The following is a 20,604-nucleotide window of genomic DNA, read 5'->3' as shown; positions in this document are numbered from 1 at the left end:
CATTGTGTCAAAAGCATAAAATGTCACTTTCACGTGGGGGTGATGTTTAAGTTGATGTTTGTGTGACCGTGGTGAACTCTCAAAAATCCACTCACGTTCACACATACTGAGTGAACTTCCCCAGAGCCATCTATACCAAGAGCTGTAACAACAATTCTGTGTCTTTTGGAGTAGGATTTGTTACCAGGCAGAGTTGGATTGTCCAATGAGATTTCACGGAAGTATTACGAAACTAATGTCATTGGTTGCCCTCTTATATAGACTGCTCGGAGTCAGACAGGTCCCACATGAGGAGATTGTCGTCAGTCGAACGTCACAATTTGTGTGGAGACGTACATTATTTACACACTCGTGGATGCTCTGTGCGCTGCCCCACTATCAAGGACGCGCACGCTAAAAACAAACACACAAATCGTTACACCGTCATCATACACAAAAAGGAAGGTCCCCACATATTATTGCCAGCTTGCAGAAATAACATGCATTGTCAGATATAAAGCCATTGATTGTGGGATATAGGTGTGCCTGTGTGTGTGTGTGTGTGTGACAGTGTGTCCGTGTGCGTGTGACAGTGTGTGCAATCATTCAGGTTTCAAGACATCTACAGGACACACTTCTAAAAGGCACTGAAATCGGGGACTATAATATTTCTTTACTATCAAACCAGTGGCACAGGTAAACAGTGTGTGACCCCAACCGTAGAAGGTCGACACTGCTTTCTACAAACCTTTAAAAAAATACTAAACTGCACATGCACTCACACATAATGCAGAATAAAAGTTTTTATCCCCCAGAATGACAATAGCGTACATTAAAAGGATGGGTAAGATTCTCTGTGCAAAGTTAACCTCCTCCACACACCTCTTTTGGGTATTATGTACACATTCAAATAGACTCGCCCCCCCCCCCCCCCCCCCCCCCCCCCCCGCCACACCAACCCTCCCACCCCCCCACACCATCATAGATACACACTCAAGCACACACACACACACTTTCTCAAGGTGGTTTCCCACCCAATAACATATAATCATTACATACTTGATTCCTTAGTCGCCAAATCCAACGCGATTCAATTTAAGAAGGCACGGGACAAGCACAGAGAGACCTGCAGCAGGCCCTGCCTACCTGTGCTTGAGTTCTAGTTTAGGAAGGAGTGTTTCTGAGGAGTACAGGGGGAGGACGCGAGGGGGGGGAGGGGCCTCAGGTGAGCATGGGAACGTCGTCCTCGGAGGCGACGTCTTCGGAGAGGGGGATGAGCAGCACCTCGTCATCCGACGAGGAGGAAGAGAAAGAGGGGGACGCGGACAGAGGGAGCGAGGTGAGCGAGGAGGAAGGGGAGGGCCGGAAGAGAGACAGGTTGAGGCCCAGGGAATGGAAGAGCGAGGCCAGAGAGGGACTGCTGGGGGGGATTGCCACTGGGGGGGTCGCATGGCTGGGGGACACCGGGGGGGCTGGAGGTAGTGATAGAGGGGCAGGTGGCGGAGGCGGTAGGGTCGGCTGCTGCTCTGTCTGTGTCAGCAACCCTAGTTTCTGGGGCACTGGCTGATTGACAGCCTCCACGGCCAACGAGCAGGTTGTGGGACTTGACTGACGCGTTTCCGGACTGGTGGGCGGGGCGTCGGTCTGCTGTGCGGCAGAGGCTGACGTCTGAGCGGGCCGGGAGGCGGGTCGGGGGATGAGGCCCCACCTCCTCATGCGACGGACGGCCCTGCGGATGAATCGGGGCCGGCGTCTGCGACGAGGGGAGCTGCCGGCATCCTGCCTGAGCAGCTGAAGGATGCCTCTCAGAGAGAGAGAAGAGGACTGAGAAGGAGAGAAGTATAACAGAAAGAACAGAGATGGGGGAACAAAACCACAGTAACAAAGTTACTCATAGTTCCATTTCAAAGAATGACAGGCAGGATCACAACAAAACCACAAATCCTTACTAAACAACTCTTAAGACGAGCAAAAGACTCTTCCTAGCCAGGGTGAACTACTATATGAACAGTACAGTTACCCAGACAGAGCCTGCTTTGTCTGAGACTGTTAATCCCCCCCCCCCACCCCCCTTCAGCTGTCTGCACCAAACTATAAAGCTGCTTATAGAGGTCCTCCATTGTGAGGCCTGGGTAACTCTATCTACCTCCACCACCACCAGGCTCCTGGCCCTGCTGTCTCACAGGCCAGATAATCAGCTCATTCAGGCCGCCTGACCTGCCTTATCTGCAGCCACCTTGACTCTGGTAGGAGGGGGTGGAGGGACCTAACGGAGGGGTCTGAGTTTACTGAGGAGACTGGATACCTGCTGAAACTTCATGAATTAATAGTGATTATATTCTCCTGTGAAGTGACCTGGGAGAGAAATATCTGGACTGCCGGAATAAAGACTAATTTTGACTGAGCTCTGATTTATACACTTTACTTTACCAGGTAACATCCACCTGTAAACAAAGTGGATGTTTTCAATGTCCCTATTGCGTTCTTCTTCAGTGGTGCTTCTCTCACCTCGTTGGGGTTCTCAGTGGGGAAGTCCTCCACTGGAGGTATGATCCCCTGGGCAATCAGCTGACCATAGGAGGGCGGGGCCTGCTGCTGGATAAGCTCCGCCTCTTGGCGGCTGATTGGAGCAAACATGCTGCAGGAAAAACAAGGATATTAGAAAAACATTTCAAAAGACCCGTAAGAGATAAACAAGGCCCTCGGCTGAGAAAAATAGATCAAAAGCGATGAGCCGCGTCTGTGTCGAGGAAAGCGCTGACCTGTATTCCCGGGTGCGTAGCGAGTACAGCTTGCAGGTGCAGCCCATGGCGATGACCAGGAGCAGGCCGCACACCAGGCTGCCCACCGTCGCCGCGGTGATGACCTTGCGGGGCAGCATGGAGGTGCAGTTCAGCTCGTCCGTGCCGTCCTTGCAGTCCACCTGGCCGTCGCAGCGCCAGCTCTCGAACACGCACCTGGGGCACACGCAGGAGAACGAGCTGAGCGCTGCGTAACTGTTTCACAGGTGCGCTAACATACCCTCCCTGCTACCATTTCCTGTGAATTTAGTCATATACATGCCGACCGAGACACCAATACACATGTGTTTAAAGGCAACGCCAGATCTCTACATGCATCCCTACTTGTCGCTATCGCAGTGGAAGGTCCCCGGCTGGCAGATGGTGCAGTCCCTCTCGTCGCTGCCGTCGGCGCAGTACAGCTGGTAGTTACACCTCTCCTTGGCCGGGAAACACACGGGGCGGCCCACGAAATGCCCTGGCACCGCCGCCCTCTGCCCCGCGCCCCCGCAGGCGAACTGGTCCCGGGGGCAGCCTCTGCAGCCCTGCTCGTCCTTGCCCGTCTCGGGGCAGTCCCAGTGGCCGTCGCAGCGCTGCTCCTGGAGGTAGCAGCCCCCGGCCGGCCCCCCGCAGCGCCCCTCCCAGGGGGGGCAGTAGCCGCCCACCCGGTAGGTGGCGTTGAAGCCTCGGCCCTCGGAGCCGGGCAGGGTGTGGTAGATGAGGGAGAGGAGGCCGGTGTGGGACTCCACCAGGACCGACTTGTAGTTGGAGACGCTGGTGATCTGGCGAAGAGGGAGCAGAGGGAAAGGAGGTCAGCGACGTCGCCTGGTCGGAATAAACACAGCCCGAGCGAAACGCTCTTTCACTCTGCTCCCTAAACCCTGTGCTGTGTTTTTAAAACAGTCCCTTCATGCCTTCCAATAGCTTAGAGTGAGAGAAAGACAAGGAATGTTTGGGAGGAAAGATGGATAAAGAGACGGAGCGAGAGAGAGAGAGATTATATCGATCACACCCAATAAAAACTTACGAATTTCACCTGCTCCCCCGTGCCCTGCTGCCTGTTGGTGATGGTGACGGTGTCCCCAGGACCCAGCTCCAGCTGCTGCAGGTCCAGCCTGAGGGGCCGGGAGTCCTGGGGGTCCAGCGTCCACACACAGTACAGCGAGGGGCCACGGATGACGGGGGGGGAGAACGTCCCGTAGAAGGTCTGCAGGAGGCCCCCGCAGGGCCAGTCCACGGGCGTGGGCGTGATCCGGGAGAGTTTACGAGAAGGGGGGAGAAGCTGGGGCGGCTCGTCCACCCCTCTCAGCACCCACCCGCTCTCCCTCTCCGCCTGGCTGCTCCCGTCACCCTCCGCCTGGTCGGAGCTGCTCTCGGGGAGAAGCTGGGCGGCGGGGGCAGGGCCCGGCGTGGTGCCCTGGAGCATGCGCTCCAGGAGCCCTGCCTCGTCCTCGCAGCCCTGCTCGTCCGTGCCCAGGCCCTCGCCCAGACACTCCACCTGGCCGTTGCAGCGCCAGGACAGGGGCAGGCAGTGACCCCCCAGGCACTCGAAGTCGGTCACGGGACAGGCGCCCGAGTCTAGGGAGGGATGACGGGACAGGGGGAGGTGGAGGGAGATCGAGAGAATTAGAAATGAGAGAGGTAGCAAGGCGAGAGTGAGAAAGACAATGGATGGAAAGATGGGTAAAGAGTCAGAGCGATAGATAAGGGAGACAAAGAATGGGATGAGAGAGAAAGATTACATCAATCCGCACTGTATTCAGGGACATTCTCCAATAGAAAGTGATCTGGCTGCCTCATCAACAGCCTACCTCTGGTGTAAGCCAGGTGAAATGTAGAAACAGGGTAAAAGTGAGGCAGGAAGTGATGCGTCACGTTGACGTTTCCCCCGGGGAACACCATCGGTGAGGGCAGCTTGGACCCACAGAGACTGACGGGGTCTGTGTTCTCTGACGTCAGAGACACCCATTCCTTCTTACAGTGTGCCGAGAACTGGGAGAAACTGAGAAAGGAAATGGACAGTGGATTGTAGTTCATTCCAATAGCTTAGATTGTTAAACTGCAATGAATTCAAACAAAGGATGAATGACTGTAGCTTAGGAAGTGATAGTACACAATGCTCCCTTTAGTTAATTATTGAGTATGTTTGTTTAGCCCCCATGACACAGGACAAACTCCTTCACCAAACTACGTGGGATCGCTTTATTCAACTGACCTGATGACAACAGGTTCTCCTTCTCTCGACTGGATCTGCCAGGTACAGTCAAAGGAGTGGAACAACCAGCTGTGGCGAGAGGAACTTTGGATCTCTCCCCGCCTGTCTTCCAGAACGATGGGAGACCGTCCACAGCGAGCTAGAACGCGGAAGGAAGAATAGAATGGAATGTTCGAATGTTTCACTGGGTTCCTAAGGGCTTTCGTCTGTTCCAAAGCCAAGGAGCATGTTATGTAATGACACTGTTAGGTTGGAATGGTACAGGTACACAACCCCACCCTGACTTTAACATAGGGAACTAAAAACAGTACAACGTAACTTCATAAGCCTATTCGGTAGAAGGACGTGTCTGAAAGTAGGAAGTGAAGACTCCCCCCCACCCTGACCAGTAAAGATACGTCTCGCCTCACCTGAACTCGTGGTCAGCTCCGGACTGCAGTAGGCTGTAAGTCCATGGGAAGAAGGAAAAAATAATATTACAAGCTGCAAATATACCCTCATCAGTACCCTCACTTTGAACAAAATAGTCCTCAGACACGTGACTGACCCCTAACTGCTTCCCCATAGCTAGTTGTGTCACCAAAACGCTGGCATGTCAATGGGATGTAAACGAAATTGTGGGTTTCTCAAATTCAACACATTTTCAATGCAAAGGGTTGTAATGCTTGTTGGACATTTACTGACCTGTTATGAACAAAAGGTAGAACACGCAAATATTGTATGAGATAGTCATTCTGATGATGGTTGTCCTTTAAAAAGTGAGGGCTCATGAAAATAAAATGTAAAAGAAATTAAAACAGCGTAGGGAAAAAAGACTCCTTGGTCTACATCGCTCAGTTCACACTGAAGAACGGTGCCATCGTGGTACTGATCAGGAAGACTTCACCTAGGGGGAAATAACACAGAAATACTTGCTAAAACATGGGCGTGTTGACAATACAGTCCACAACATACAGTAATAACGTTTTGCGCGACGGTTCTAGCCTATTATACTACAGTAGGAATTATGAAATCATTCAACAACAATCCGTGTCTCAAAGGTTGGAGTTGTCTGAATACGAGAAAGAACACATTGTGATTGTTAAGGATAACGTTCTTACAGCTTTTGCTTTCGCCGTTCGCTTCGCTATACCACCAGCTAAATACTCAAACACGAAGGATCTAGACAAAGTACTTTAGCTAGCTGCTCTAATCTTTTTTACTTTTAGTTAATACTAGGCCTTTCGTTTCGACCATCGCCCCCGCAAACTTTCGATATGTAGCTATCTAGCTAGTAGTAGCTAGCTGGCTACTGCTGTTGCTAACTGAGCTCACTCTTTTCGTTCGTCACGTTTTCCCGACCGTGACATTCGAAATGAATGTAATCATAATTCTAAGAACTGAGCTGTATACAAAAATACACAATCACAAATTGAACTGGACATGATTAAAATAACGACATTGAAAGCCTACCCTTCTGCCGTATTTATGTTGACATCAGACTTCAGTGTGGCTTCCGTATTGTTTACCGAATGACAGGAAAGGGATAGGACAAACTGTGAAACTACCAAGCTTGTCACTTTGCTAACTCTTTTGCTATGTTATACATCTCTGCTTCATCCTCGAAAAGTTTGATTCTCTTCATTCAGAATCTTGGAGGATTTCCCTCTCGCTTGACGTACAGTAACGTTGCTTAGATTTTCAATGTCTTATTCACGTTACCGGGAAATTGAAGGTGTACTTTGAGCATTAACCGCCAGGTGTCAGCAAAGGTTCTGAGTAGGCTTATCACCAAACAAAAAATTGCTGAACCTGCTCGTTGATGAAGTGGACCACTTGACATGCTTGCAACCTGAAGACTTCAGGAAACCTTGCACTTGATAACGTAGCCTTCATTTTCGTTCTTGGAATTCATGTGTTTAATTGTTATTAATAAGCATGGGCACTAATGTGACTGAGCTCTTACAATCTCTCATTGAGTTCCAAGGACACAATCTTTCCTAAAGTATTCTAAAACTGCGTTAGTCGAGAAACATTCTCAGACTCTGTCCGTAATTGTCTAGTTATTTGTCAAGGAATTTATTGAATTAACGTTATGCTTAGACACATCTGTTCTGAAAGACAGGCGTCACATCTGGTGGAGGGTGGAACTTAAAAACTTATTTTTGCCTCGCCTACTCTCCAGCCAACTCCACTAGCGCTGAAGATTGACCACGTCCACAAGATAGCCTACTGATGTCAAAATAGTGAAGACAGGGAAGCGCTCGAGGTGACAAAGGAGAAATATGACGAGCTGAGATTGAACGGATTTTGAACATTGAACATATGAACACTGCAGATTGAGACCCTGTTTATTTGTGTTGCAGGCTATCACAAAGGATTTGTTGCGCATAAAAGCAACTGCAAAAAGAGGCACTGAGGACAAATACCAAAGTTCCAAGCAAATTATTTTGCGTTTTATAGTATCCTAAAGGATTAACTGCATTTTTCTTGAATGTTGTGACCAGAACGACTGGAAGCCACAATAATACGTTTTGTAGTGTTTCTGTGGTTAATTTTAAGATTGAGGAATGTTACCCCGGCTTGAAAAGTTGATCCAGCTACTATCGCTGGCCTGCTATCTGTTTTTTGGTGCTGCCTCATCGGAAAAAGAAATCAGAGCAGAGGTAAGAAATAAATATTGGATTGCATTATATACTGTAGGTCTTATTCCCCCAATCAAGCATTTTACATTTACATTATTGTTATGACAAAGTGATTGGAAGCAAATAACAATGTGGTGTTACCGTTGTACATCTATCCATTTTAGAATCGAGAATAAGCATATTCTACAAACCATATAATCTAAATGTATAAGGGGCACTTGAGAAATATATATTTTTTGTAATCCAGTCCATAATGTCAGTCATCCAGTAACATGCACTGATTTATATTTCTCTTCTTTTGTGTGTGATATTTTGTTCATAGCGTTGACAGTCAAAACCACATTAGTGGGTCAAACCAGAAACCATCTCATCAAAAGCCAAGGAACAAAGAGACATAAGTGTAGTCAGAAAAATGTCATGACTCTAATATTGTGGTCTGGAATAGGGTGGGATGGAGGGCATTACACATGTTTGAAAACTCAACTCAGCTGCTTTGTTCAGACTAACTGGGGGAGGTGAGGATATGGAAGGCAGGGGAGGGGGGTGGGGGAAGTGTAATGATTTTCATCTGTCCTGTGTAGAGAGACAGAGAGACCGAGAGAGAGACAGAGAGAGAGAGAAAGGGAGGGAGAAAGAGAGACAGAGAGAAAGGGAGGGAGAAAGAGAGACAGAGAGAAAGGCAGGCGGGGGAGGAAGTTGTTTTGTGTTTCAGCATACTGGACATGAAGGATCCGCTTGGGCCAGAGGCATCGCGTGTTGAAACTGAGAATGCAATAAAGTGCCGACCTGAACAAGCTTATTTTGCCACCTCCAAATGATTAGGTCCATGGCTGACTGGCGCCTCTAATCTTGTGTGATTTTACAACTGTTGTCAGAGAGTCAGATGGCTGAGCGGTTAGGGAATCGGGCTATAAATCAGAAGGTTGCCGGTTCGATTCCTGGCCGTGAAAAATGACGTTGTGTCCGTGGGCAAGGCACTTCACCCTACATGCCTCGGGGGAATGTCCCTGTACTTACTTTAATTCTCTCTGGATAAGAGCGTCTGCTAAATGTATTGTCTACGTATTTCAGATCACGATGCTCCACTCGAACCTGTGAACGGCACACATGGCCAGTAGTCATGCAGTGGCCTGATCTACAGGCCAGAGACTGTCTGACTGCAGAGGGGGGTTTGTTCCTTGTTGGATGGTGCAATACAGTAAATTATTGATATTGACGTATTTCCAGACATTAGGCCCTTGTTAGGTCATTTTCATATTTCCCAAAAATAGTTGTCATGTATTTCCCCTTTTTGTCCTTTTTAGTAAAGGTTATTTCACTTCTCATCTCAGTAAAATTGTACAGTGTGGAGACTCAGTCTTGGGAGACAGGAAGCAGAGAGCCAGTCAGACCCTTCTGAGTCAGTGACCACAAACAGCCGGTGTTTGAGTCAGTCCAGACACTGTCAGTCAGACTGCCCCCCCACAAAGACACCTAATGAGGTTCTATAACACAGTGAAACGGAGGGGCGGGGGGGGTGGTTTTTAGGTAAAGCGGTGTTTGATAGAGTCACAGTGTACCGTGCAACAGGATAGTTAACTTGAAGGAGATGCTTAATGGATTTGAGCAAGTTTCTGTCAGGTGGCTGAGCGGTTAGGGAATCGGGCTAGCAATCAGAAGGTTGCAGGTTTGATTCCTGGCTGTGAAAAATGGCGTTGTGTCCTTGGGCAAGGCACTTCACCCTACTTGTCTCGGGGGGAATGTCCCTGTACTTACTGTAAGTCGCTCTGGATAAGAGCGTCCGCTAAATGACTAAATGTAAATGTTTCTACATACAGCACCAGTGTTTGCAGCTATGTTGGGAAATGCTAAAGCATGTGTGCCAGAAAATGATTCCGTTGCGTTCCTGTTGTTGACTTAGTATGGAGCTTTTATACTGTCGCACAAACACACCATTACATACTGACCTGGTATGAGCGAGTATAGATCTACACCAAACGTACACAGTTTTCAGAGACCCTGTCAATGATGAAAACTACAGTCTGATGGTTCTGACGTTTGTTTGAAGACCTTGACATTTCAGAAGCAGGATAACACAGTCCAGCTGGAGCCTTGTGTTGGGTGATCAGAGGAAGAGATCATGGAGGGTTTAGGAGCCCATATGGGTCAGGTTCACCATACCTGGAGCACTCTGGTTGTTGTTGTACCCTTGAAGCATGTGGAGAGCTCTGGGTGAAGGTCGAGTGCGTGCTGTGGAAATGTCCAGATGAATAATCGTCTGTCTATCTGCTAAATGGGAAACTGATGGACTTCTGAGGAGAATTGGGTGTGTTTATCTGATCACACACAGCTGGCCCTGTGGCCTTTAGCCCTTGATGACAAGCATCAGATTGAGTCTTTCAACTGTGCCGTGCAGAGCAACTGAATTCGACTTGCAGTGTGGAGAGGGCCTACCTGGCTACTCCCGACGTTAGTGAGTGCAGCATTTCTGGTGCTTACACAGTGTCCCTGTGTTTTGCTTCGTGTGAACCCTCCACATGAAGCTATTCTCTATAAAGAGATGCGTTGGTTGTGTCTGAAGGCAGGCTTCTCCCCTGCTAGGCCGGCGCGGGTCTGGTCTGAGAGGAACTGGGTCAGAGGCGCCGCCACGCGAGGCAGGCGCTGAGAACCTCAAACCCAGTCGCTCGCTCACGACCAGAATGCTCTGTTTTTTCCGTTGGCACAGACCGAGGGGAACGACTGAGTCAGTCTGTCTCCCTCAATTTAAAATTCAGCTTTCTCCTCTCCCGGCGTTCACTTCTTTCTACCGCTCTCGTTTTAACGTCTGTCACCCCGCTTTTTCTCACTTTTCACGTGTCTTTTTATGTCGCTGCGTTCCATTTCGCGCGGTTCCTTCTGTTTCTTTCATCCTTTTCTTCACCCTCTCACTGTTCTCAATCTAACTCTTTTTAAAAAGGCGAAAAGGTCCCTTTGAGCTGTCAGCCTGAAGCATACCAGATCAACTATAAAAGACCGATCTTTTACGAAAGACTGGGAAGGTTCTTTGAACGCCACTTATCTGCAGTGTCTTTAACACTTGGCAGAGATGCAGGATTCCTTCCCATGTGGAGCAGTGTGGTTGTCTGTGTAGGCCAGACACATGCACCACTGACTGCATGCATGGTTGAGCAGTGGAGCCTGAGATGAAGGCCTGATACTAACCGAGCACTTTGTCAATGCAGACGTGTTGTTACAAGCAGTGTCAGGGCTGTTGCTTGTTTGGCAAGGTCAACGCTGTCGTAACTCCACACTTCATGTATAGCGATGCCACGGAGACACCTTCTAGAGATGCGAGCGGCTCAGTGTTACATGAGAATGAACAGCAGTGCCACCGCGGTGCCATTTGATTGGAGGGCTGTGTGACGTCATCTCTGTCTCTCTTACTTGTCATCGACTTCCTGATTCAAGAAAAAAAAGGATGTGTTCCAGGAGAAGAAAAACAGTAAAAACGGTTAATTGTAGATATTTGTTCTCCTAAATCGAGTACATAAAGGATGAAACAGTAGTACTGTCTGCCTCTGTTTTAATGCATTTCTTCAGACTGCACGTCATCCAAGCCACACTGCCCAGGCCTGTGCTTCTGTTTACAAAAAAACTGCCTCCACATGGACTCAGTCCTGTGACCACACATGGATTTGCAGCTAGGTTACCTCAAGGCCCTGACGACAATATACGCCATGTAGAACCTGAACTAAATAGAACCTTTGACTGGGAGTTGTGGGAGTTCCAGAGGTGAGGGGCATGCTGGGATTGCTGGCATGGTTGCAGGGTTGATGGGAGGCCCCTGGGTGAAGAGAGGAGAGGTCTTGATGGTTGTGGGGGAACGAGGGGGGTGGGGGGACTTTTCGTCCGTCGGAGCGGAGAGTGTTTTTACAGAGCCAGACTGGTCACCACTGTGGAGCCACTGCACACACTAGGAGCAGTCAGAGAAGCAAGTCCAGTGAGAGGGATGGAAGGAGGGAGGAGTGAAGGGGAGTGGGAAGTGAAGGAGTGGGAAAGGGAGTGAGAGAGGGAGGGAGGGAGTGGGGGACAAAAGGGTTAAGTGAGATATGAGAAGAAGTAAACAGAGACAGACAAAGACGTATGGGGTTTAATACGAGGGTCAACCCTAACCCGTGTGTTAAGGAGAGTGAGAGAGGGGGGAGAGAGAAGGGGGGAGAGAGAGAGAGAGAGCAGGAAAAGAGAGTGGTACCTCTCATAACAGAGCCTCGTTCTATTCCCCTCACTGCTCTCTTGTATCCTTCTGTATATATGGTAATACCTGTACCCAGGAGCTAGCTACACATTAGGGTGTATTTCACTTTTACACTCCTCTCTTTTACTCGCTCTTTTAATCCAAATATGCCCTAACACCGTAAATGACCTTCTAGTACATACTGAAGAGGCAGGAAAACCAAATTCAAACTCACACGTAGGAGGAGGGTGTTTCTAGAAGGGGGATACCTGGATACCTGGGTTTTAGACAGGAGTGATTGAGAGGTGAGGAAAGAAGGAACAATGGCGAAAGAACAGAGGTTTGGGATGGGAAGATTCTAATGGAATGCTGTGTAATTACACTGACTTCATTTGTGGTAAAAATTGAGACATTCTGGCTGTCTGTTTTGAGGAGTACACACACACACACACACAAACACGCGCACACACAAACACGCGCACACGCACACACACAGATTTGGGGATAAAGACATTGTGATCCAACTAAATTAATAAATTGTCAAACAAGCTTAGACTGGCAATCACTCAGGTTTCCAACAGTTATATTACAGTCTGGAGTGGAGCCAACTGCTACAATTTTAGATCCAGCAGTATTTATCCATTTCAAGGTGTGGGAGAGCGCCATCCCTCTGACCTTCAGGGAGATCCCGTACAGCCACATCAGGGACAAGGTCGACAAGTTCGCAGACATCATGCTCTCCTTCGCCGAGGGTTTCCACGGCGATAGCACCCCCTTCAACTGCTACAATTTTAGATCCAGCAGTATTTATCCATCAGACTAGAAAAGAGGGTGCAGGGTATTACTGAAATACTCAGAAATAATGCTCAAGAATATATTTCTGTGTTTTGGAAGATACTGTTTTGGGTAATATTCCTCACATGGAATACACAGTTGTCGGTCGTTCTCAACTGAAATGACATCATCTTAAAACTAGATCCTGTGCTTTATTTGGCGTTGAGCTCTACTTACGACCCCACAACAAAGTTTTCAGAGTTTCCTTTCATGCCCCCAAGTTAAGCACAGCCGCTTGCAGGGATCGGCCTGTTCTGAGGGTGTATTCAAAAGGCTTCGTAGCCAAAACCCTCGCAGTAAGACAATTATTTTCATGATTAGGTCTCTCTCCCTTTGTCTCTCTCCCTCTGTCTCTCTCCCTCTGGCTCTCTTTCTTGCAGGGCTCTGCATTTTTGTTCAGTCTCTCTCCCTCAGTCTCTCTCCCTATGTCTCTCTCCCTCTGTCTCCCTTTCTTGCAGGGCTCTGTGGGTTTGCTGTTGTAAGGGAGGGTATTGGTGTTCCGGGGGAAAACACAGCTTTGGTTCAAAGTCAACTCAGCATCAATTTAAGCAAATACTGTAGACTGTTTCCTCCCCCCACGCCTCCCTCCCTCATGTCCACACACACACACACACACACATACGCACGCACACACACACACACACACACATAATCTTTCCCTCTCTCCCTGTCTTATTCTTACGCACCACACAAACACATCCAAACAAGAGCAGCAAGTAGACAAATAAAAACCTACCCATGGCTTTTACAACAGGTAGACACAAGTCCTGTTTACTTCTACACAGTCCTCCTCTATCAGAGTGGACTGTTTGATAAACCATTGACTAGCTAAGCCTGGGGTTGGCCATCTGTTATTTATGTATGTTTGATTGATGTGGGGAAGTCCACACAGGAACAGGCAACAGGGAGACAGACACAGATTTCATGTGTGTCTGCATGTGTCTGTGTATGAGAATGTGTTTGGCCCTGTGTGTCTTTTACAGAATCAGAATCAGAATGGGATTTATTCGCCATGAAAGTTTGCACAGACAAGGAATTCGCTTTGGAATTTGCGCCTCAGTACTTTACGCCTCAGTACTTAGACCCTGTCACCTGTCTCCCCCCCCCCCCCCCCCCCCCCCTCCAGGCGTGGCTGCAGCAGTATGGCTACCTGCCTCCGGGGGACATTCGGGCCCAAGCCATCCGCTCCCCAAAGTCTATCATCACAGCCATCTCTGCCATGCAGCGCTTCTATGGCCTCACTGTCACCGGGTCCATCGACACAAACACTCTACAGTGAGTAGCTAGTCTCAGAGTTCCTCTCACAACCAGACACTCTAACTAGACTAGTAATATATCGAGACTGAAAGCAAAGCTTGTACTGTACCTAGAAAAAAAAGTATTTTTTGGAACTTGACTTGAAGTAACAAGAAACATATCAGTTTTTGACAACCCCCCTCCCCCCCTTTTGTACTGTTGCCAGGGCGATGAGTCGGCCACGCTGCGGCGTTCCAGACAAGTTTGGACCGGAGCTGAAGAGCAACCTGAGGAGAAAGCGCTACGTCGTCCAGGGACTGAAGTGGGAAAAGAACGAGGTCACCTTCAGGTCAGACCACGACGCCTAGCCTAGCTTAACCTATTCTCACCTAACATAACCTAGCTTAACCTATTCTAACCTAACCTAGCTTAACCAATTCTAACCTAACATAACCTAGCCTAACCTATTCTAACATAACATAACCTAGCTTAACCTATTCTAACCTAACATAACCTAGCTTAACCTATTCTAACCTAACCTAGCTTAACCTATTCTAACCTAACATAACCTATCTTAACCTATTCTAACCTAACATAACCTAGCTTAACCTATTCTCACCTAACCTAGCCTAACCTATTCTCACCTAACCTAGCCTAACCTATTCTCACCTAACATAACTTAGCCTATTCTAACCTAACCTAACATCACTTAGCCTAACCTATGTTTACTTAAACTAACCTACCCTTGCCTAACCTAAATGTACTTTTCTTTACCTAAACTAGCCTATTAGCCTATCCTACCCTAGCTTAAAATAAACGAAACATAGATGGACTTCCTTTAACTTTAAGTTCTGATTTGGCTTAGTAATAGGTGCATGAATCAAAAACAGGTGAGCCATAATCCCGAACCACATTGTAACATCCGGCCTCCATCTCCCCCACGCCTCCCCCCAGCATACAGAACTACTCCCCCAAGGTGGGCGAGCACGCCACTTTCAAGGCCATCCGCAGGGCCTTCAAGGTGTGGGAGAGCGCCATCCCTCTGACCTTCAGGGAGATCCCGTACAGCCACATCAGGGACAAGGTCGACAAGTTCGCAGACATCATGCTCTCCTTCGCCGAGGGTTTCCACGGCGATAGCACCCCCTTCGACGGCGAGGGCGGCTTCCTGGCGCACGCGTATTTCCCGGGCCAGGGCATAGGGGGCGACACACACTTCGACCTGGCGGAGCCGTGGACCACCGGCACTGTCGACCAGGGGGGTAAGGGAAGGGGGGAGGAAGCGGGGACGAGAAGAAAAGAGAGGGTGAAATAGATACAGAAAAGTAGAGGTGTATATGGAAATGAAGAGGAGAAAGAGTAAAGCTTAACTTTTTCACGTGTTTTTCCTGGGATGTTTGCAAGCTGTAATTCTGTAGTCTGAATTACAATGTACCACGAGGGTGTGTCTAGACCTGAGTGTAAGTCACCTTGTAAACCCTTGGAACCTTCCTCTCTCTTTCTCACTCTCTCCTCTCTCCCCCCCACCCCCTTCTCTCTAGGTAATGATGTGTTCCTGGTGGCAGTCCATGAGCTGGGCCACGCCCTGGGCCTGGAACATTCTAACGACCCCTCGGCCATCATGGCGCCTTTCTACCAGTGGATGGAAACGGAGAACTTCCAGCTCCCGGACGACGACCGCAGAGGGATCCAGGCCATCTATGGTGGGCCTCTCTCTGTCTCTCTCTCTCTGTCTCTCTGTCTCTCTCTCTCTGTCTCTCTCTCTCTCTCTCTCTCTTTCTCTCTCTGCTCCTCCCTCTCCAATCCTGTAGCATCGTCCTTGTAAACACACAATCAGCGTCCTCAGACTGTCTGGCAGTGACACTGACTGCCCTAGCAACCTCACTGCGATGTTGTGGTTACGTCCCTAGAATGTGGTGACAACATCAACCCCCCAACAATGGGAGTACAGGAACAGGAACAGGAGAATGCGCCTTGTGTGTCTCTCATTGAGTTTCACCAACGCAGATCTTGTTTGTCTTTTCCTAAAGCCACAGATGCTGTGATGGCACTGGCGGATCCAAAACATGTGATCATGTTATTGACGGTTTCCATAACAACATGTGGTGTCTTTCTCTCCCCCAGGGACAAAATCTGGGGCCCCCCCGCCTCCCCCCCGTCCCACCAGGCCCTCCAAGCCTGATACGCCCACCCAAGGCCCCGACATCTGTGAGGGCCACTTCGACACCATCGCAATCCTGAGGGGAGAGATGTTTGTCTTCAAGGTAAAAGACATGAGTCAGTGTTGTACACACAACACCAACACAAGGTCACATGCACAAGGTCACATGCACATTTACATAGTGAATGCCCTGACAATGTGTGTGTGTTTGTGAGTCAGATGGCTGAGTGGTTAGGGACTCAGGCTAGTAATCAGAAGGTTGCCGGTTCGATTCCCGGTCGTGCTAAATGACATTGTGTCCTTGGGCACGGCACTTCACCCTACTTGCCTCGGGGGGATGTCCCTGTACTCCATGTAAGTCGCTCTGGATAAGAGCGTCTGCTAAATGTGTGTGTGTGTGTCTGTGTTTACTCAGGATAAGTGGCTGTGGCGTGTACGGAATAACAAGGTGCTGCAGGGTTACCCCATGCCCATTGGACACTTCTGGAAGGGACTACCCTCCAACATCAACGCTGCCTACGAGAGGGATGATGGGAAATTTGTCTTCTTCAAGGGTACGTCTCAAACAACAATCTGACCGACACAACTAGCTGGTGAACCAGTATGTGACAAACAACCCAATTATTGTTACATACATCTTAATCTCCGTCTCTACCTTGCCATTATTTATCTGACCTCTCTCCAGGTGATAAGTACTGGGTGTTTAGTGAGTCGGCCATGGAGAAGGACTCTCCAAAGAGTCTGAAGGAGCTTGGGACTGGGCTGCCCAAAGACAGGATGGACGCTGCTCTCTTCTACACTCCCACGGGACAAACCTACTTCTTCAGAGGAACAAAGTACGGCTGCGTCTGTGTGTGTGTGTGTGTGTATGTGACCTTTACAAGTCACATACATAAGTACTTGATACAGAAGTACTATATACTGATGTACCAGATAAAGATGTACCAGATACATAAATATAGATGTACCAGATATATAGATATAGATGTACTAGATACTGATGTACCAGCCTCCAGTGGGCTTCCCCTGGACTGACGTCTTGGTTTGGTCGCCAGGTACTACCGCTTCGACGAGAAAACTCGCACCGTGGATGCAGAGTACCCCAAACCCATCAGTGTGTGGAAGGGTGCTCCGGATAACATCAAGGCTGCCATCATGAGCGAAGATGGATGTAAGTGTGTGTGTGTGTGTGTGTGTGTTTGAAGGAGAGAGAGTGACCTTAACATATCCAGACACATACCGTAACTCTAGCAAATGCCCCACATATTATTACAACATATTTGTCTGACTCTAACCTTCTCTGTCCATCCCTCCGCCTTATACCACCCCAGCCTACACCTACTTCTACAAAGCCAACAAATACTGGAAGTTCAACAACCAATACGTGAAGGTGGAGTCAGGCTACCCCAAGTCTGTCCTCAGCGAATGGATGGGCTGCGAGGGGGAGGAGCCTATGGGCAGAGACGGGGAAGTGATCATCATCGAAGTGGAGGAAGGAGAGGGCGGGGCCACCGCAGCGGCTGTGGTGATCCCTCTGCTCCTATTGGTGTTCGTGGTCCTCACTCTGGGGGCGTTGTTGTTCTTCAGGAAGTACGGCACACCTAGACGCCTCCTGTACTGCCAGAGATCCCTACTGGACAAGGTGTAGGCGTCCAGCAGACGCACTCACAGACAGATGGACACAGAGGGAGATAGAGAGCACTTAATGAAGAGCGAAAATGAAGGAGGGAGGGAGGGAAGAAGGAAAGATGGGAGTAATGGAGAAGGAGACAGAAAGGGTGCTTGAAGTTGGAGTTGTGGTGGTTGGGTGTAGATGCCACCAGGAGAGAGAGAGAGAGAGAACAGGATGACAAGAGACTGAATCAGGAAAGACTCATGTGTATTTAGTATGTTAGCTTTTTACATGTACTGCTCTGTGTTCTGACTGGAACAGATCCCCTCTACGCAAACACACACACACGTAAACAATAAGTCCACCAAAATGGCTCCTTCCTTCCCTCCCTCCCTCCTTTCTCCTCCTTCCTCAGCTAACCCTAACCCTGTACTTGACGACTCCAGCTGAACTGCTGTCTGATTAGAACTTTGATTCCTTTTTGTTCCTCCTCCAACGCATATCTCTCTTTCCCCCCTTGTTCTCGCCCTTCTGCCCCTGAGACAACTACGTCTCCATGGAGCCTGTAACCCTTAACAGAAGTGTGGTACATCAGTAGAGCTCCGTCAGATTACGGTTAGGGGTGTGATGGGGTTGCGTAGACAGTCATACACCCTGTTGTCCAGGGTTACAGTAAGACGGGCACAGGTCACAATCAAGATGGCCGCCGGTGATATATAGTCTAATATCCTTTTAAAAAAGGGCTGTTATCCTCCTTAGTGAGTTTCTCTGTACGCAGCTCACCACGCGTCTTTCATCTCTCAGGCCCTTGGTGTGAGGTCTCGTCTTAAAACGAGCAGTCGGAGTAGTGGTTGGAAGGATGAAATGATCTTCCAACTGTCAGACCAAGACAGTTAATTAAATGTTAAGAGCAGAGCTGCTTGTCCAAATGTTTGATTTCCTGGTACAATTTTTTCAACCAAACACAGTTGTCTTATCGTGTTTTGTTTTTGTAATGTTTCATTATCGTCGTTATCAATGTTGTTGTTGTTTTTATTATGACTATGGTTGTTGTTATTATTGTTGTCCTAAGTGTAGTTGTGAATTATATTATTACGCATTGCCATACCGAGCCCTGCTGGGCAGAGGCATCGCATGGCAACTAACAAAATGGCCGCCATTGGCGTTCAGTCAGTGTGTGGTGAATTTGGTCTGCACAAAGAGGGGGTACTTTTAGATAAACAGCAGTTTCTATTCCCCCTATTGTTTGGCATATCAAACACAATCAAATAATACTATTTATGAATGATTTTTGATGGTGCTCAATGTTTTCTTGTCTTACGCAAGTAAAAAATGAAGTAGAATTGGTTTAGTGATAACAATGATAATGGTAATTATATTTATAATAATCATAATATCAATAAAAGGGAATTTGATTGTTTTGCCTGTTTTTCACTTTTTGTATTTCATTAAATAAAATGGAATAAACGTATTTTCTAAAATGTGTCATACACTTTAGTTTTATGGTTACTGGTCAGTGTTTTCATTGTGAAACACACAGACATACACACACTGGCACCATCTCAATCACTCAAGACGTGGAATGTAAAGACAAAGACAAAAACGTGGTTTTGTGCATTCTATGATATGATTATGGTAATTTCAACAATTCATTGTTGACTGACCGTGAGCTCTGAGTAAAATGGAAGGATGCAGAGAAAGAGTGAAAAAAAAAGACTGGGGGGGAGGAGAGATGGTTGTTTGGGATTATGGCTGCAGTCATGTGTCCAGGAAAGAGGTGGAAAGAATTACGGAATGATCACGTTCTTCTGAGAGCAGGGTTCCAACTGGGTTCTGTTAACTCCATCTGGAACTCTGGAAACATCTGAGCTGCCATCAAGACCAGAAGGAGACTGTGTGTGTGTCTGTGTGTGTGTGTGTGTGTGTGTGTGTGTGTGTGTGTGTGTGAGAGAGAGAGAGAGACAGAGAGAGAGAGAGAGAGAGAGAGAGAGAGAGAGAGAGAGAGAGAGAGAGAGAGAGAGAGAAAACAAAAGGGATAAGTGTCTAGTAAAGTTGCAATGATTCTAAATATTTAAATGTTTTTTTTAAGTTTCCTGACAAAAAAAGAAGCCTAAACTTACCACAACCCTTCCTCCCACTCTCCCCTCACCCTTATTTCCTCACCCACTGCAAAATTGTTCTTTTTACGAGGTCTCTAACTCAAACCACTCCTCCCTTCACCACAAGTATCTCTGGTCTGTTTTCTCTCTTTCCCTGCTCCTTCCTCTCGTCCCAGTCCCCCCATCCTCGCTCGACATCCTTTAACTACTTGCTTGCCCTCCTCTTACTGAGCCACGAGTAAAACCTTAACAAAGCGTGAGTTGAAATCTGACTTTAACATCTCTTGTTAGTGGCGATACATTATATACATTTACCTAATATACAACACCAATCTTTGAATTTGTTTTGTAGTTCTTTTTGCAGGTCTAGAGTGATATCCAGCCCTTCCATTTCTCCAAACTCTTTTCTTCACTTGTATGGGACAGTATACCTTTCCTTTGAGTATTTCCATTTACTTTCTCTCTATCCCCACATCTGTTCATCTCCTTTCCTGGCCCACGCTCCCTCTCTCTCTCTCCATCCCTGTGTCACCTGGTATTGCGATTGGTCTCAGTGCATCTTTTATAAAGGCAGCATGACAACGTCTCCCTATTAATCACTCCCAGTCCCAGTTTCCATTTCAGCAAAGAATGAAGACAGAAAAAGAAGAGAAGGAAAAGAGGTATGAACGGATGGGAGCCCAGTGAATACACTGGGCCGGCCCAGCTGACCGCGTACATCTGCACAAGAGTGAAGCCGGTCAAAGATGGAGGAGGACAAAGAGAGAGAGAGAGAAATGGCAGCCATATTGGTGCCATATTTCTTCAAAACTTTCTTTCTTTCTTGCTCACCCTTTTTCTTTTCTCTGTCTGCTGTGTTTGTGTTTGGGCTG

The 20,604-nt window shown here is 48.0% G+C and overlaps 2 protein-coding genes across 5 annotated transcripts; one reads left to right on the top strand and one right to left on the bottom strand.

Annotated features, from left to right (window-relative positions):
- Positions 1-954: 954 nt before the first annotated feature.
- Positions 955-6,632, bottom strand: lrp10 (low density lipoprotein receptor-related protein 10). Of its 3 annotated transcripts, none has more exons than XM_067261469.1 (10): positions 6,427-6,632; positions 5,659-5,860; positions 5,385-5,417; positions 4,975-5,113; positions 4,571-4,761; positions 3,787-4,337; positions 3,105-3,541; positions 2,742-2,936; positions 2,488-2,617; positions 955-1,803 (listed from the first exon to the last, which is right to left on the bottom strand). In XM_067261469.1, the coding sequence occupies exons 2-10, from the start codon at positions 5,705-5,707 to the stop codon at positions 1,201-1,203; spliced, it is 2,328 nt and encodes a 775-aa protein (XP_067117570.1). In that variant the 5' UTR covers positions 5,708-5,860; positions 6,427-6,632; the 3' UTR covers positions 955-1,200. The 3 variants fall into 3 exon arrangements, with proteins under 3 accessions (XP_067117570.1, XP_067117573.1, XP_067117572.1); XM_067261472.1 differs by having other exon boundaries at positions 3,796-4,337; XM_067261471.1 differs by lacking the exon at positions 6,427-6,632 and adding an exon at positions 6,075-6,207.
- Positions 6,633-7,171: 539 nt separating this feature from the next.
- mmp14a (matrix metallopeptidase 14a (membrane-inserted)) lies at positions 7,172-19,114 on the top strand. 2 transcript variants are annotated; one of them, XM_067261392.1, is made up of 11 exons: positions 7,201-7,222; positions 7,320-7,619; positions 13,751-13,899; positions 14,087-14,209; positions 14,815-15,122; positions 15,402-15,563; positions 15,985-16,124; positions 16,437-16,575; positions 16,707-16,857; positions 17,077-17,192; positions 17,353-19,114. In XM_067261392.1, exons 2-11 carry the CDS (start codon positions 7,524-7,526, stop codon positions 17,667-17,669), a joined length of 1,701 nt encoding a protein of 566 aa, XP_067117493.1. In that variant the 5' UTR covers positions 7,201-7,222; positions 7,320-7,523; the 3' UTR covers positions 17,670-19,114. The 2 variants fall into 2 exon arrangements, with proteins under 2 accessions (XP_067117492.1, XP_067117493.1); XM_067261391.1 differs by having other exon boundaries at positions 7,172-7,619.
- Positions 19,115-20,604: the final 1,490 nt, after the last annotated feature.

Source organism: Osmerus mordax, chromosome 23 (assembly GCF_038355195.1).
Source record: "Osmerus mordax isolate fOsmMor3 chromosome 23, fOsmMor3.pri, whole genome shotgun sequence".
NCBI lineage: Eukaryota > Metazoa > Chordata > Actinopteri > Osmeriformes > Osmeridae > Osmerus > Osmerus mordax.
The sequence above is the reverse complement of the archived record's forward strand: the minus strand, read 5'-3'. Positions and strand labels throughout refer to the sequence as shown.